General features: G+C 39.5%; 1 protein-coding gene across 1 annotated transcript; it reads left to right on the forward strand.

The window, feature by feature from the left end:
* On the forward strand, positions 12,419-13,342 carry LOC109710785 (germin-like protein 8-2). Its single transcript, XM_020233539.1, has 2 exons — positions 12,419-12,584; positions 12,696-13,342. The coding sequence occupies exons 1-2, from the start codon at positions 12,473-12,475 to the stop codon at positions 13,229-13,231; spliced, it is 648 nt and encodes a 215-aa protein (XP_020089128.1). The 5' UTR covers positions 12,419-12,472; the 3' UTR covers positions 13,232-13,342.

The raw sequence follows: 14,097 nt of genomic DNA on the forward strand, positions 1-14,097 counted from the left end.
CCATGGTTCCAACATGGGATTTTTAGGGTTATATAGGTTTCTAATCTTACAAGAGACTCAAAACAAAGAGTTATAGGGTATAAAACCAAACCCTAACAAGTTTCTTGCAAGAAACCTCACCTTAGCCCACTAGCTATCCAAGCTCCATCTTGTAGGAGAGCTCTTGTTTCTCTAAAGCTCCAAAATCCTCTTCAAATCCTTTCCAAATCTCCTTCAATCCACCTTGGGAGAGAGTTTCTAGAGAGAGAGAGAAGGAGAAAAATAAGAGGAAGGGGTGTACTTGGTTGTGAACAAGAGAGATGCAGGTGTGGGGTTTTTATAAGTTGCCGCAATTGCATTTAGGCCCTCCAACAATTTTTATTTGCAGCAGACTGTATCCTGCTGTTCGCAGTGCAAGGTACCGGTATGCGGGATGGCGTCACCGGTACGCCGCTTCGCAGAGGCCCAAACCCGAGAGCTGCTGTTCTCGGGTTGCTGCGGGGTACCGGTACTAACCAGGGGTGTCACCGGTACGCAGACCCCTATTGTCCAAACCCGAGAGCTACTGCTCTCGGTTGCCTGCCTGGTACCGGTACCACCCAGGGCCATCACCGGTACACAGTGTCCAGACTGCAGTTTTGGCAGTGCTTAGCACTAATTCGCGCTGCGCAATGCTAAAACTTTTCTAATCTCATTGGGACTCAACTTTAACCCTTCCAATATCGTTGGAATGTCGAATGGAATATGTCCAAGCATCCCTCTCGCCACGCTTCGGTTATTTTGACCAAAAGTGACATAACACGTCGACGATTCCATATCTTACAGTTGAAGCTCATAATATCATGAACCACGTGTGGGGATACCCAACCCGATGATAAGAGATCCTGAAAATTGGGTTTAATGAAAAAAACGAATCATATGGTAGTCGTAAAGAATGCACAATATATAGATCTATATGATCGCATCTTTACCTATCCCTATGGTGTGGGTGCATTCATCTTGTGATGAAAAAATGGTTGAAGTTTTACTCTTAATGAAATCTGTGCCTCTTATGAGTAGGGTGTCAGAATTATAGGAGCATCCTTGACGGATTTCACCTATGTGAGCATAGAAATAAGGCCGCTTCCTATAAGAACAGGCTTATTCTAAAAAATGCTCATGAAAACCAGGATCAGCACAAGGCCGTAATGTGTTAGTTAGTAAAACTCATGTCAACACTTGAATTGTTATATGTGAGCAGTGACTCTATATTTTTCTTAAGCAGCCAAAGTTTAAATCTGAGACCGCTTTGGCTTTGGAGTAGAGATTACTGTTTCACTATGTAAAGGTTCAATGTAAAGCACACCTTCATTATATATAATGATCCCTCTTTGGCCATCAAACTCTTATATATTTTAATAATAAAAATGAGTGGGGGTATGTTATTACATTTTATTATTAATTAAACTATTAATTTCTTTTTTGATAACATATGCATTGAAGGTAATGAAACCTACCTTTTCATTTGGTGACTTTCTCGAACTTAAGAGAACTAACATATTCTCTATTAACCTTTTTTTTTTTAATTCCACTATAACACTACCTAAACTTTAACCTAATTAATGTCTTGTAACCTATAGCTTTGAGTTGTGATAACCTATAGGCTCATGACGCCTATATATAGCATGCTTTCTACTTTTTGAGAATACAACAAAAGCAATAAGGAAAAAAAAAAAAAAAACTATAAATATTGTCCGTCCAGAAATAAATAAACCTGCGGTTGTTTTTTCATCCCCAATACCCCTTTTTGTTTAGTTTGGGCTCATCTACTTGCGCATAGTTGGTGAAGCAACACGACAAGGGTTGAGCCATTGTATCTTGAAGGGGATAAGTCAGTATTCTGCTGCATCGGTTTAAAGGTTTTGCCAACTGCAAAGGGCTTGAATCTCTTTAAAGAGAGCGATATTTTCGTGCCTCAACTTGATCGACTCGTCAACACTTTTTATATTATTTTGTAGCTAACCTCTATTTTTTAAATATACACACCAACAAAACATTAATCTATATATATGTTGCACTCGTATCCTTCATTAGCTAGCGCTCACTTGACTAACTATATATATTACGGCCTGCAAATATATATAGTTTTTTTTTGTTGATTGAGAAACATTAATCTATTATTTATATTATATTCTTATAGATTATATGGTATTTGTGACTAAATCAAATAAGGAATGAAACAGGAGAAAAAAAATTAACCTGTCTATGTTGGGGCTAAAACATAAAATACTCAATAAAACTAATAGCTTGTATGTACAAGATGGACTTAATAATTATTTGATAGAAAGTGCTAAAAAGAATTAAGAAACATAAAATAAGGAATGCAATAAAAAAAAGGAATAAACATTAGAGAAGAGATATGCAAGGAAACAGAAAAGCCGAAACTTGTTATTTTCTTTAAAAAAATTTATTAATGATTTCTTCCAGCATGTACCTCATATGACAATATATAGCATTACAAATAAAATTATTTAGGGCCTAATAAATTTTTTGTTTGCATTTATAACTCCAATTTCTCTTCCTTGTTTGTTGGAATAATAATCCAAACTTAATTAAAATATAGTTAGAGATAAGTTTAATTCTTTTATTTGATTATAATTAGGATTTGTAATTATCTAAAATAAAAGTTGAATTTATCATCTGTTATGACTTGATAGCTATATATAGTTAAGTATGTGTTAATTAGAGGAATAAGACACAGTAGACATGACTGTATGGGTGTTGCCCAGGATGTAATGAAATGCTTTTCATTAATAAAGTATTAGTTTAGTTTTCTTCTTCCTCCTCCAGTATCCTTTCTCCATATTATATTTTGTTCTATTTTAGATCCTATGTTACATAATCAGTATCAAAACAAGTACCAATTCCAACAATTGTATCAGAACAAATCATGCTTTCAACAAGTGGTATCAGGGTCGGAAAGTATCATGTGACTTCTTAAAAAGACGACAGCATATTCGAAAAGAACAAATAACTAATATACCGGATAGCTATGTCAAAGTCAAGCGACTCGTAGCAGATCGATGAAGGTGACGTTCAAGAGAAGTTGGCCTCCGCACAACATACGACAGTAGGTGATTGTGACACTTGACGAAAAGAGAACGAGGAGATCCCATGAAGAGATCCAAGAAGACTTGACCAGATAGCCAAGAGGGCTAAGCAAGCTCAAGCCGAAGTATAAAAAATTCGGCGAGATCTCGATGAACTAAGGACTTTATCCAATTAAAGGTACTAATCTGAAACTTATTTTTCGGATTTTCAAGTTTTTGTTATGGATTTAGATAATTGGTTTATTCAACCTGGGTTACCAAAGTTCAATGGAATGAACTTTAAACAATGAAAAATCATCGTTGAATTTTTTTAGAATTCCAAGATTTGTGGGATGTAGTAGAGAATAAAAATTATGAAAAGGAATTTGGTAAAGAAGAATTTAGAAAGAAAAATAGAAAAGTTCTATCATATATTTTTCAAGTAGTGGATCTGTCATTAATTGGAAAATTTTCAAAGACAAAAAGCAGCACGAGAAGCGTGGAGAATGCTATTGAAATTTGGAGGAGAAGATTTGCAGCAAGAGAATGAAATTCAAGAAGAAAAAGAAATTCAACCTAATGGTGAAGATATAGAAGCCTCAATTTGCAAAAAAAATTTGGAAAGAAAATTCTGATCAAAATCATGAAGAAGATAAAGAATATGCTAAGATCAAAACGATATGATTCAGGCCGACGGGAAAATTCACAATGATAATATGATTGAAGAAATTTTTGTTGATGAAGAAATTATGCAGCAAAGTAGGGAGGAAGTTTACCATTATTTTGATGTAATCGAAGATGAAGATCACAAATTAAATTTACAAAAGCAGAAAGCACATGAAAATTCCAAATCGAGATCAATGCACCAAACAAATATCCATGTCGATCAAACTTTCCTCGGTTAATTACCACAAAATAACAAAATTCAAATCGATCCAATCATTTTAAAATTACATGTTTTTCAAGATATTTGCAGGAATCCGCAGATCTTTAAGCGTAATGTGGATAATCACAACTACATGTGGCAAAGATTCCGTGCATGGCAACATCATTGGACAGGCGTCATGCTGCACAACTCGAACACCATGACAACAACAGCGACAAAGATTACAAAATCAAAGTGCACGTTTCACGGAATTAGCAGCTTGAAGATGAAGCTTGGATTAAAGAAGGATGTTAGAATAATAATCCAAACTTAATTAAAATATAGTTAGAGATAAGTTTAAGTCTTTTATTTGATTATGATTAGAATTGTAATTATATATCCAAAGTAAAAGTTGGATTTATTATCTGTTATCATTTGATAGCTATATATAGTTAGGCATGGATTAATTAGAGGAACAAGCCACAGTAGACATGACTGTATGGATGTTGTGCATGATATAATTAAATGCTTTTCGTTAAGAAAGTATCATTTAGTTTTCTTCTTCCTCCTCCAATATCTTTTCTTCATATTATATTTTGTTCTATTTTAAATCCTGTGTTATATAATCAGTATCAGAATAAGTACCGATTCCAATAATTGTATCAGAGCAAATCACGCTTCCAACATTGTTTAGTAGCATTTTCTTTTGAAATTAAGAGTTTAGTATAACATCCTTTTCTTGTCAATTTTTTTTGATTCATTAATGCATGCTCATGCACAAAAAAAAAGGGAAAAAATGATTACAATCCTCGGGATATTTTGATAAGCTTAACAAATATATATAAGAATTAATTAGCATAGTTTTTAATCAAGGAGATGTATATATATATACCACATTGTCATGTGGTCACCCATTTTATAATTAATAATCGAAATTAATTAATTTGCTGGATACATTTAATACAGTCACTATCATTTTTTCCCTTTTTGTGGTTACAACAATTAGGGGCCGTTTGGTTGAATGTAGTTATAAAAATAATATAATTGGAAGTACATGCAGCTGTAAATGCTGCAGTCATAACTACATCTAGTTTGTTTGGTTTTATGCAGTTGCAACTGCTGCGGCGGTAAACTCTAAGGATATAGGTGCGTGAGTGACGTGGACCTATGAGTTGTGGCGGAAGTTAAGGAAATTGGGTATAGTTGTTAGTATGTCTCTACAGGGTGTTAGAGACGGATTCAAGTGATACTTGTTATCAATTCGAGTGAGTTGTGTTGGCGGCCGACAACATAACACTAAGAATTGGTCACGAGTATGCTTGTATGCTTCCGCCGGATTTTGTATTGGGTCAGTTGGTCTTATAATTGCGTATTGTTCGCGGGTTGAGGTAATTAACCCAATGGTTGCGTTTCAGGAGCTATGGCACCACCGAGACGCCTCGCGACGCGATCCACTCCGGCACCGCCTCCTGAGGTGCCCGAGCAAGTTGGGTCAAGTGAAGTGCAGGAGTTGCAGGCGCAAATGACTGCACTAGTTGGTGTGGTGCAGCGCCAAGAGGACTGGTTTGAGCGGCTCTAGGACCTAATAGAGCGGCAAGTGGCAGCGGCGGCTGCGACGGCGACTGAAGGCCGTGATCCGCCCGCGCCCTCGGCTCGCGCGCCCAATGCGGCTGACGGTGTGGGCATTGCAATGGCTCCGGTGGTGGCATGTCCTCCTCCAGCTTGTGTTCCTCCAGCGGCTTCGGGTTCTTCAACACTCGATGCGGCGGCTGAGGAGGCTGAGCGGGAGAGCGATTATACGGCTCTCACGAAGTTTATGAAGTTCCACCCTCCAACATTCGATGGCGAGTTGATAGACCCTTGGGTCGTGGAGACTTGGCTAGCGACGATGGAGACATTGTTCGAGGACATCTACACCTTAGAACAAGAGAGGAACAAGAGAGGGAGAAAGATGAGCTCCTCCTCTTTCTCTCTCTGTAAGTGTGTGTGTGTGTGTGTGTGTGTTTCTGTTGGGGGAAGGGGATGGGGTCCCCTTATATAAGCCCCACACTGAAATTACACTTTTACCCCTCAAAAACAGCATTCTGGGAGACTGCATACCGGTACTTAGGCTAGCGTACCGGTACCCGGCCAATCCAGTACCGGTACCCCATTTCCAGTACCTCAAAACCCGAGAGCAAAATTTCTCATTTTTGTATTGCGTACCGGTACCCAGTTTTCCAGTATCGATATCCAGTACAAATTCTGCAACTTAGGCAGATTCCTGCTTTTTGAGCCCGTTTTCGCGTCTAGTTTGCGCCGAAAATGCTCAAATGCTCTCCAAACTTCGCCGGAACTTATCTACTAACTTTTTAAGTTTTTTTCCCACTGAAACTTCATAATTGGAGAAGTTCGGGTTCTTACACCCGAAATCGGTTTCCGAAAATCGATCACCGTAACTCGCCGGATGTTCCGAAAATCACATCGGGACGCTGCGTGACCCACTAAGTGTCCCGAAACTAACCGACTCGTGCCACGAGTCTCCCGTTGCCCTAAAACACATCGATTTGGATGTCTTGGCAGTAAACACAAGGTTACACAACCAAATAATTATCGCCGGATAATTGTTTGGATCCGGATTCCCGGAAGTGTCAATTTCGACACCGGAACCCACCATCACTCACCCGTCATCTCTGAACTCACAATATGACTATAGTGACTAGCCAACAAAGGTCAGTGACACAACTCAGGACAAACAAACACCATCGAATGAAATCCGAACCGAAACAGCGTTCTGCCGACGAATTTCACAGAAAAACGCACCAAAATAGACATTCGATTTCCGCGAAGGCTATCGGACCTTGGACGATCAGTCCAGAGGTCACCTTCCATACAAACATAGAGCCTATAGTACCCACATGATGCAAAATTGCATAAAAGTCCCTATATTTATATAAAATTCTATTATTTCATATGTAAATAAGGAGGTTTTGTGCCTCGTTACCGCAAATCGAGGACTTCCGAGGTCAGCCGAGACACATATTGATAGGTCTTGACATGTCGGAGGCCGTGCTCACTATCCGGAGCACAATGGCTCACTGTGGGAGGCGCAGGAGCGACCCGAAAATCTACGAACTGCGCACTCGGTGTAAACCGCGCCGAACAGGTCGAATCGAAATTCGTTGATCCAAAGTGAGGTGAGCATAGTGATCAGCACTAACCAGCGATCACGGTGCTCACCTCCGAAGGCATCAAAACAGCCTCGGATTGCCGAAAAAACATGCATAACCCAGAACAACAGCTAAAAGACTCTAACTAAGCTTACCGGAGCAGTGGGAGCTAGGGCACAGCCGGCGGCGGCTCTGCGGTGGGCGCGCCGGCGACCGTCGGGTGAGGCCGATGTGGGGAGGCCAAGGCTCATGCCGACCAGCGACGGGAGGTGACGGCGGTGACGGCGGTGCAACCCGAGCCCACAGGGAGAAAAGCTCGGGCTCGGCTAGCTTCTCCGGCCACGGTGAGGGTCGAGATGGCCGGAGGAGCAGTGCGGGGTCCCTCTGGGACCGAAGAGAAAGGATGGGGACGGCGGGCGGCGGTTGGGGGCGTGGCGATGCAAGCCTCGGCCGCACCAACAGCAGCCTGGCTGCAAGCTGCTGCAACTGCGCGGCGGCAGACGAGACGCCTCGGGGCGGCGGCGACGGGCCGCCGGAGCTCTGGGGGAGGCGGCAACGGCGGCCTCGGGCGGCGGCAGCGCGAGGGGAGGGATCTAAAGCTCCCTCAACCCGTGCTGGCCCTAGATGGCGGCAGGGCGGCTACAGCGCAGCGTAGGCACTCAGGGGCCCTCGGGGCAGCGACGACAGACCGCGTGAGGTCAGAGGGATGCCGCATGGATGGCCCAGGGCGACGGCGGCGGCGGTGCGGGGAAAGAGCCGCATGCTTACCTCGGCCTGAGCTCGGCCTAGATAGCTGCAGGCTGTTGGGGCGGCAGCGGTGGCGCGCGAGGTCAACAGCGATAGGCCGAGGAGGGTTTTCGTAGTTCAAGGGTGACGCCGAAGAGGGGCTGGGAAAGGGGAGTGCCCTGCACCACCCTCGTCCAAAGAGAACAGAGAGGAAGGTAGTTGAGTATGTGGAGAGAAAGGAGAAGCTGGTGGTGGCTGCGGCTAGCCGGCCGGGGCTGGGTGGGCGGCGGCTGGGGTTAGCTGAGCTTGGGTAGGGTTAGGGTTTGCATGGTGCAACCCTAGAGGCTATATATATACAAACTCCAATTGCATAAAAGTCCTCCAAAAACTCAGTATTTAGAACCGAGTCCTTCACTGCACGAGTAAAACACGCAAACACACCCCCACAATCAATTTCACGCAAAACGGTACATAAAATGTAGGACTTTTCGCAAAATTATCATTTTGCCAAAAATAACCCATCCTCGATCAACGTGCGATATCAGGCAATCCGTCCGTCAGATTTGCGAAAGGATCACATCGACGTGATCAGCACGACTGAGACAACAAATCCATGTTTTGTTTTGCCTGATTCGATCACAGATTCACGACGAAACCCATCCTCTCTCTAATAGGCAAAACCACACACAAATACATAAAATATATGTTCAACCCATTTTCTCGAAATCCGTGAGTCAAATCTAAATCCGCCAGCACCAATGGTTCTAGGATAGTCGAACCATTGAAAATGAGCTATTGGATCACTATGAACGAAGTCCGATACACGACAGAAGCCATCTCTACTCATTGGCCACTTCGAAAATCCGGGTTACTATTCACTTTAAGTGAAAAGTAAAAATCGCGTAAAATCTCCATTCTAACTCGTTTTCTCTCGAAACTTGATGAGTAATTTTGTAATTAAAATACACACAAAAACATCATCGATAGAGAGTTCAGCTACACTGCCAAAAATCTCATTCCTTACACTGAAATTATGGAGATCGACGAAATTCATTGATTCTTTTGAAATCCAATTCTTCTAGCTGATCAATTGGAAAATCCTTGCTGGTTCAAACTTCAATTCCATCTAGAATTAAGGATAATTGATGCAGAATTAAGTTAATTGATGCTACGAGATAAATACTAATTTTCATTGGATTGTAAGGATTTCGATTTTGCTTATTCTTCCAGCTGAACTTACGGTGGATTTTGCCAGAATTTCTTTCACTCCATGCTAGTTTTGGAGCTTTGAGGAAGTCTTCTAGGTGCAGGTGCATTTCTTCCTTCTCGCTATTGAATTAGCTATCGAGGTGGGTTTCATGTCGCCGAAAGTGGCGTACTTTCTTCTACGTCTCTTTCGTATATGTATATTTATAGATGTATGTATAGATGCATGCATGTTGGGACATATGAAGCCGTTGGATATTAGTAGAGGGATGACCATTATTATTTACGCGCATGATTATGACTTTTATATTAGATCATATGAATAGTAGGTTGCATTATTTTAGTGTGCTGGACTCCTACCACTGTTTATGTTGCGTTATAATTACTTACATTGTTATGTTGTGGGACATAGGAAACCAACTATAGTGTTATTGGATACTTGATTTAGTAACTTTAGAATATCTAGTTCCTATTGTTTAAATAATATATTTATAATGTTAGATCAAAAGGGTTCCTTGGATATTGATATACATTGATTATTGCATTACATTCTAGGATACTTGTGATAGAGGCCGTGGGTTAACACGACAATAGTGAACATCATTTTTTTTTGGCTTTGAGAGGTATTTGATTGGGTTGTTGTGACATATGTGTTGGTGAACATTTTGTGATTGTGTTGAGGATGCCATATTGGGTACTTGTGATCTCTTTGATCATTGCATCGACCATAGCCTACAGAGCCACATTGAGCTTAACAGTGACATATGCTATTATACTCAGTAGGGGTTGCCGAGTGCCACTCCGGATCACTGTCTTATAATTTAGGAGAGATATTTGCCTTTGGAAAGAATGGACCACTTGCAGGAGTGGTATTCGGGCTGGAGGCATGGCCTACTTGTTGACGAGCGCACCTGCCGGAGTGTAGTCCAGGCAGTAGGCAGGTGCAAGCTTGACCTGACTTCTGAGTCGGTCAGTGTATGATTGGGTTATATATCACATTCGTGTATGATTGGATTATATGGTACATTTATTATGGTTATTTTAATTGATGCATAAGAGTTATTGATTATTATATCTTGTTTCACCTAGTGACATGTTATTTTTACTGTTTATATTGATCCTGTTAAAAGTGTGATAGTATGCTACTATTTATTCATATTATCTTCAGTTATTCATTCAATTATGCCTTTAGTTGATGCATGGGTTAGTCTTTAGAAATTTTCAGTATCCTTAGTAAATGCAGGATTGATATAGATATCACTTATGAGAGGGTTGATTATGACTTCGAGTTATAGGTTTAGAGGCATGATCGATATGTGGATTTAGAGATTAGTTTATGTATAGTCTAGTATTTCAGTTTATTCTATACTTTTTTACCTCTAGTAGATCTGGTGGGAAGGCTGTGATTGTCGCCGACCGTACCCACTAAAAACTGCTATTTAGTAGTTCTTACACTCTCTTGTGGATTACTTTTCAGTGATTCTGAGCCAGTGGTTGATCGAGGTAAGGGGATCGCACCATAGATAGCGACTTCTACCCGTGTCTTTGAGCTATATAGGAGCACCCAGTTAGATAGCTTTTAGATTATGTGCTAGACATCAAGACTGGTAAGGTCAGGGCCTTTTATTTGTATATTTATATTTTAGAGTTGCGATTTTATCTACAGTGATGTATGGTAGGTTTTACTGTCATTTACAGTGCTTTAATACATGTTGGATGTTAGTTATAAACTCTAGAAATGATTTCGTGGATGATTCTGGGATTAGAATTACTTTGCTACTACTCTGATTTGTTAACGCTTCGTTTGGACAAGAAACACCCTTCCCCACTGTCATTTAAAAACCTACACTTTGCCCCCTTGTAAAATAAAAAATATTCACAGTGGGGTACGGTGTGAACTGTGATGATAAAATGACCATTTTGCCCCTCACTATTTTGCCCTTCAATTTTTACTGTTAGTTGAAAAGTGGTAAACATATCAATTCACCTTATTAACTAATTAGAATTAAGTATTTTATTTATTATTAACTAAATTTTTATAACAGATTCTAACGGTAAGGACATATTTGAAAACATCAGGATTTTTTTATGGACAACATATGGAAGTTGAACTTTATATAAATATATTTACAATTCACTATATTTGCCGGAAACTGTATGAAATTAATCATTTTATATATTAGTCCACCAAATCCTAAAATTTATGTGTTGTTAGATTCGTGTGATTTATATAAGTCATGCTCCCTCTTGGATATAAGCTCTTTTTTTTTCCTTTTTTTTTTCTCACTCTCTCTCTAAGTGAAAGAAAGGTTTCTATGATTATTATTACTATAAGCTAGAAAGCTGTTTTTTGGCCATAAGCTAGTAATTTTGCAAAGAAAAAGAGAGGTAAAATCAACATATTATGAAAACAAACTCAAGGCTTGAGACTACACTATAAATATAGTGTACACAAAAGTTTACAAACTAAAATGTTTAAGTTAGGATAAAAAATAAGGACCAAGTTGTGACGGAACTATTGGTACCTTTTATGCTTCTTTCATCATCTAATTACGGAGATAAAAAAAAAAACATGCTGCGATTAATTTTTTGAACTCATGACATCATTTTGAGGAGTAGCTAAGCAATCTAATTTCGGAGCACCTGTTCAAGGGAGCAGTTGAATAAATTAATTATAAACTACCTAGTTTATAAGATGAGTTTTTTAATATGAACCCGGTGTCCCTTTTTTTGACTCAGTTGATTAGAACTAGGAAAAAAAAGTTTCTAAATTTATCACAAAATTAATTAACTAGAAATCAATGTAAGATTGTGTTTATACATAGCTTCTAGAGATAAGCTGTTAAATTAATCAAGTCTTGTTTGGAAAGAAAAGTAGCCTTTGAAGTTTTCATACAAAAAAAGAAAATTGCAATTCGCATACCTAGGACGAGTCATGCATTAGTAGTCTTTTTAACTTTAATTCTTCAACTATCTTAAATTTATTCGGTGTCTAAAGAGAGAGAGAGCGAGAGAGAGACGGAGAAGGAAAAACTATATATCTTAATTAACTAAGAAATTCATAAGAAATAACCAAAGGAATTATTAATTATATGCAATTTTTGAAGCAACAATAATACATAAATGTTGGAGGTTTAATTAATTAGTAAAGTATATATTAATCTAGAAATATCCTTATCAAATAAAATTCATGGATTACTGTTCGATGCATGCTTGTTCAAATATATATATGATACGTAGCCAAAGAAACGTGTACAAAAGAGAAAATCTTACTTGGCATTGACATGTTCAATTAATTACTATACCTAACGTTGTAATACGAACTATTCCTCTAACAATGTAGCTACGTACAACGACTCTTTCGTAGCCTTATCCTCTATATATACCCATCTCGTCTAACCCATTAGCACCACAGCACATTCAATCATTTGCATCTTCTACGTGCCTACTAGCTAATTAAGAAGAGATATATTATAGAAATGGCTTCTCGCTTTCTCCTCCTTGCTCTCTTTGCCCTTGTGTTTTCTCAAGCCATTGCCTCCGATCCAAGTCCTCTCCAAGACTTTTGCGTTGCCGATAAGAACTCTCCAGGTGTGCATGTGTCCTCGCCCTCTTCTTATTTTATTATATTTTTTCTTCTCTAGAACATTTTAACATGATTATTTAGTGAATTTGTGTTGGATTATGTTTTTGTTCTTGCAGTGTTTGTGAATGGACTTGTTTGCAAGAATCCGAACTTTACCACGCCCGAAGATTTCTTCTTCGAGGGGCTCGACCAGCCTGGTAACACAATGAATAAACTCGGGTTCAATGCGAATCTAGTTAACGCAATGGCACTTCCCGGACTCAACACGCTCGGCATTTCCTTAGCACGATTGGACTTTGCACCCTATGGTCTCAACCCACCTCACACTCACCCGCGAGCGACTGAGGTCTTCACGGTAGTGGAAGGCACATTCTATGTCGGTTTTGTTACATCTAACCCCGATAACAAACTCTTCTCCAAAGTTTTGAACAAGGGCGATGTGTTCGTGTTCCCCGAAGGGCTTATTCACTTTCAATTCAATATCGGAAAGACAAGTGGCTTTGGCATTTCAGGTCTCAGCAGTCAGAATCCTGGCCTGATCACTATAGCTAACGCAGTCTTCAAGTCGAACCCTCCCATCTCCGATGATATTCTTGCCAAGGCTTTTCAATTGGATAAGAAGATTGTAGATTGGCTCCAAACTCAGTTCTAAATGATCAAGAGCAATTAACAACAAATACTAGCTTGAAGGACACTCATTATTTTATACATAATCTTAATAGTTAATTAATTGGTAGTCTGTACTTGTTCTGAATAAGCAAACACTTCGTATTCGTCTACATGTATTTCAATAATAAATTTATGTGTTTTTGATTCACATGATACGTGTGGCTTCTAATATATATTTATATTGTACTATCAACATTATTCTATTATTGTATGCACGTTACACTCGTATCCTTCATTAGCTCCCTTGACTAACTATATATATTATGGCCTGCAAATATATATAGATTTTTTTTTGTTGATTGATCGAGAAACATTAGTCTATTATTTATATTATATTCTCATAGATTATATGTGTTAAAATCAGAATAGCGAAAAATAGATCCAGAAAATAACTTAATGCAGGAAAAGAAAAAAAAAGAGGAAAGAGCACATCGATATTTTATGTGGTTTGGCCAACGGCCTACGTCCACGGGCGAAGACAGAGCAAATATTTTATTAATATCGAAAGACGAAGTACAAAGAAGATTTCTCAAAATACCAAAGCTTAATTAGATCGAAAACGCCGCAACCCTCCTACGAGCAACTCCAAAGTGACTTCTCTCTCCAATATGTATGGACCACAAATTGGCCTTAATTAGCGCATAGGGCTACTTAGCGCACACGGCTCCTCTCAAGACCCAAGGCCGTACGGAATTGGCATGGGTCTAATTAGGATTGCGGCGGCTTTGCTCTCTTTAATATGCAACGTTTAATTAGAGCTTCAGCCTCTCTCCTTTTAGCCGTACGAACCACGCAGCAACCTAGACTTAATTAGTGCATGGCTTCTTAATTTGGGCGCAGCGGCTTCAT

Source organism: Ananas comosus, linkage group 5 (genome assembly GCF_001540865.1).
Source record: "Ananas comosus cultivar F153 linkage group 5, ASM154086v1, whole genome shotgun sequence".
Taxonomy (NCBI): domain Eukaryota; kingdom Viridiplantae; phylum Streptophyta; class Magnoliopsida; order Poales; family Bromeliaceae; genus Ananas; species Ananas comosus.

Bases quoted from the DNA above. Each gene is read 5' to 3' on its own strand.
- LOC109710785 (XM_020233539.1), top strand. From the start codon at position 12,473: ATGGCTTCTCGCTTTCTCCTCCTTGCTCTCTTTGCCCTTGTGTTTTCT. The intron at 12,585-12,695 runs GTGTGCATGTGT...TTGTTCTTGCAG, and splicing joins TGCCGATAAGAACTCTCCAG to TGTTTGTGAATGGACTTGTT.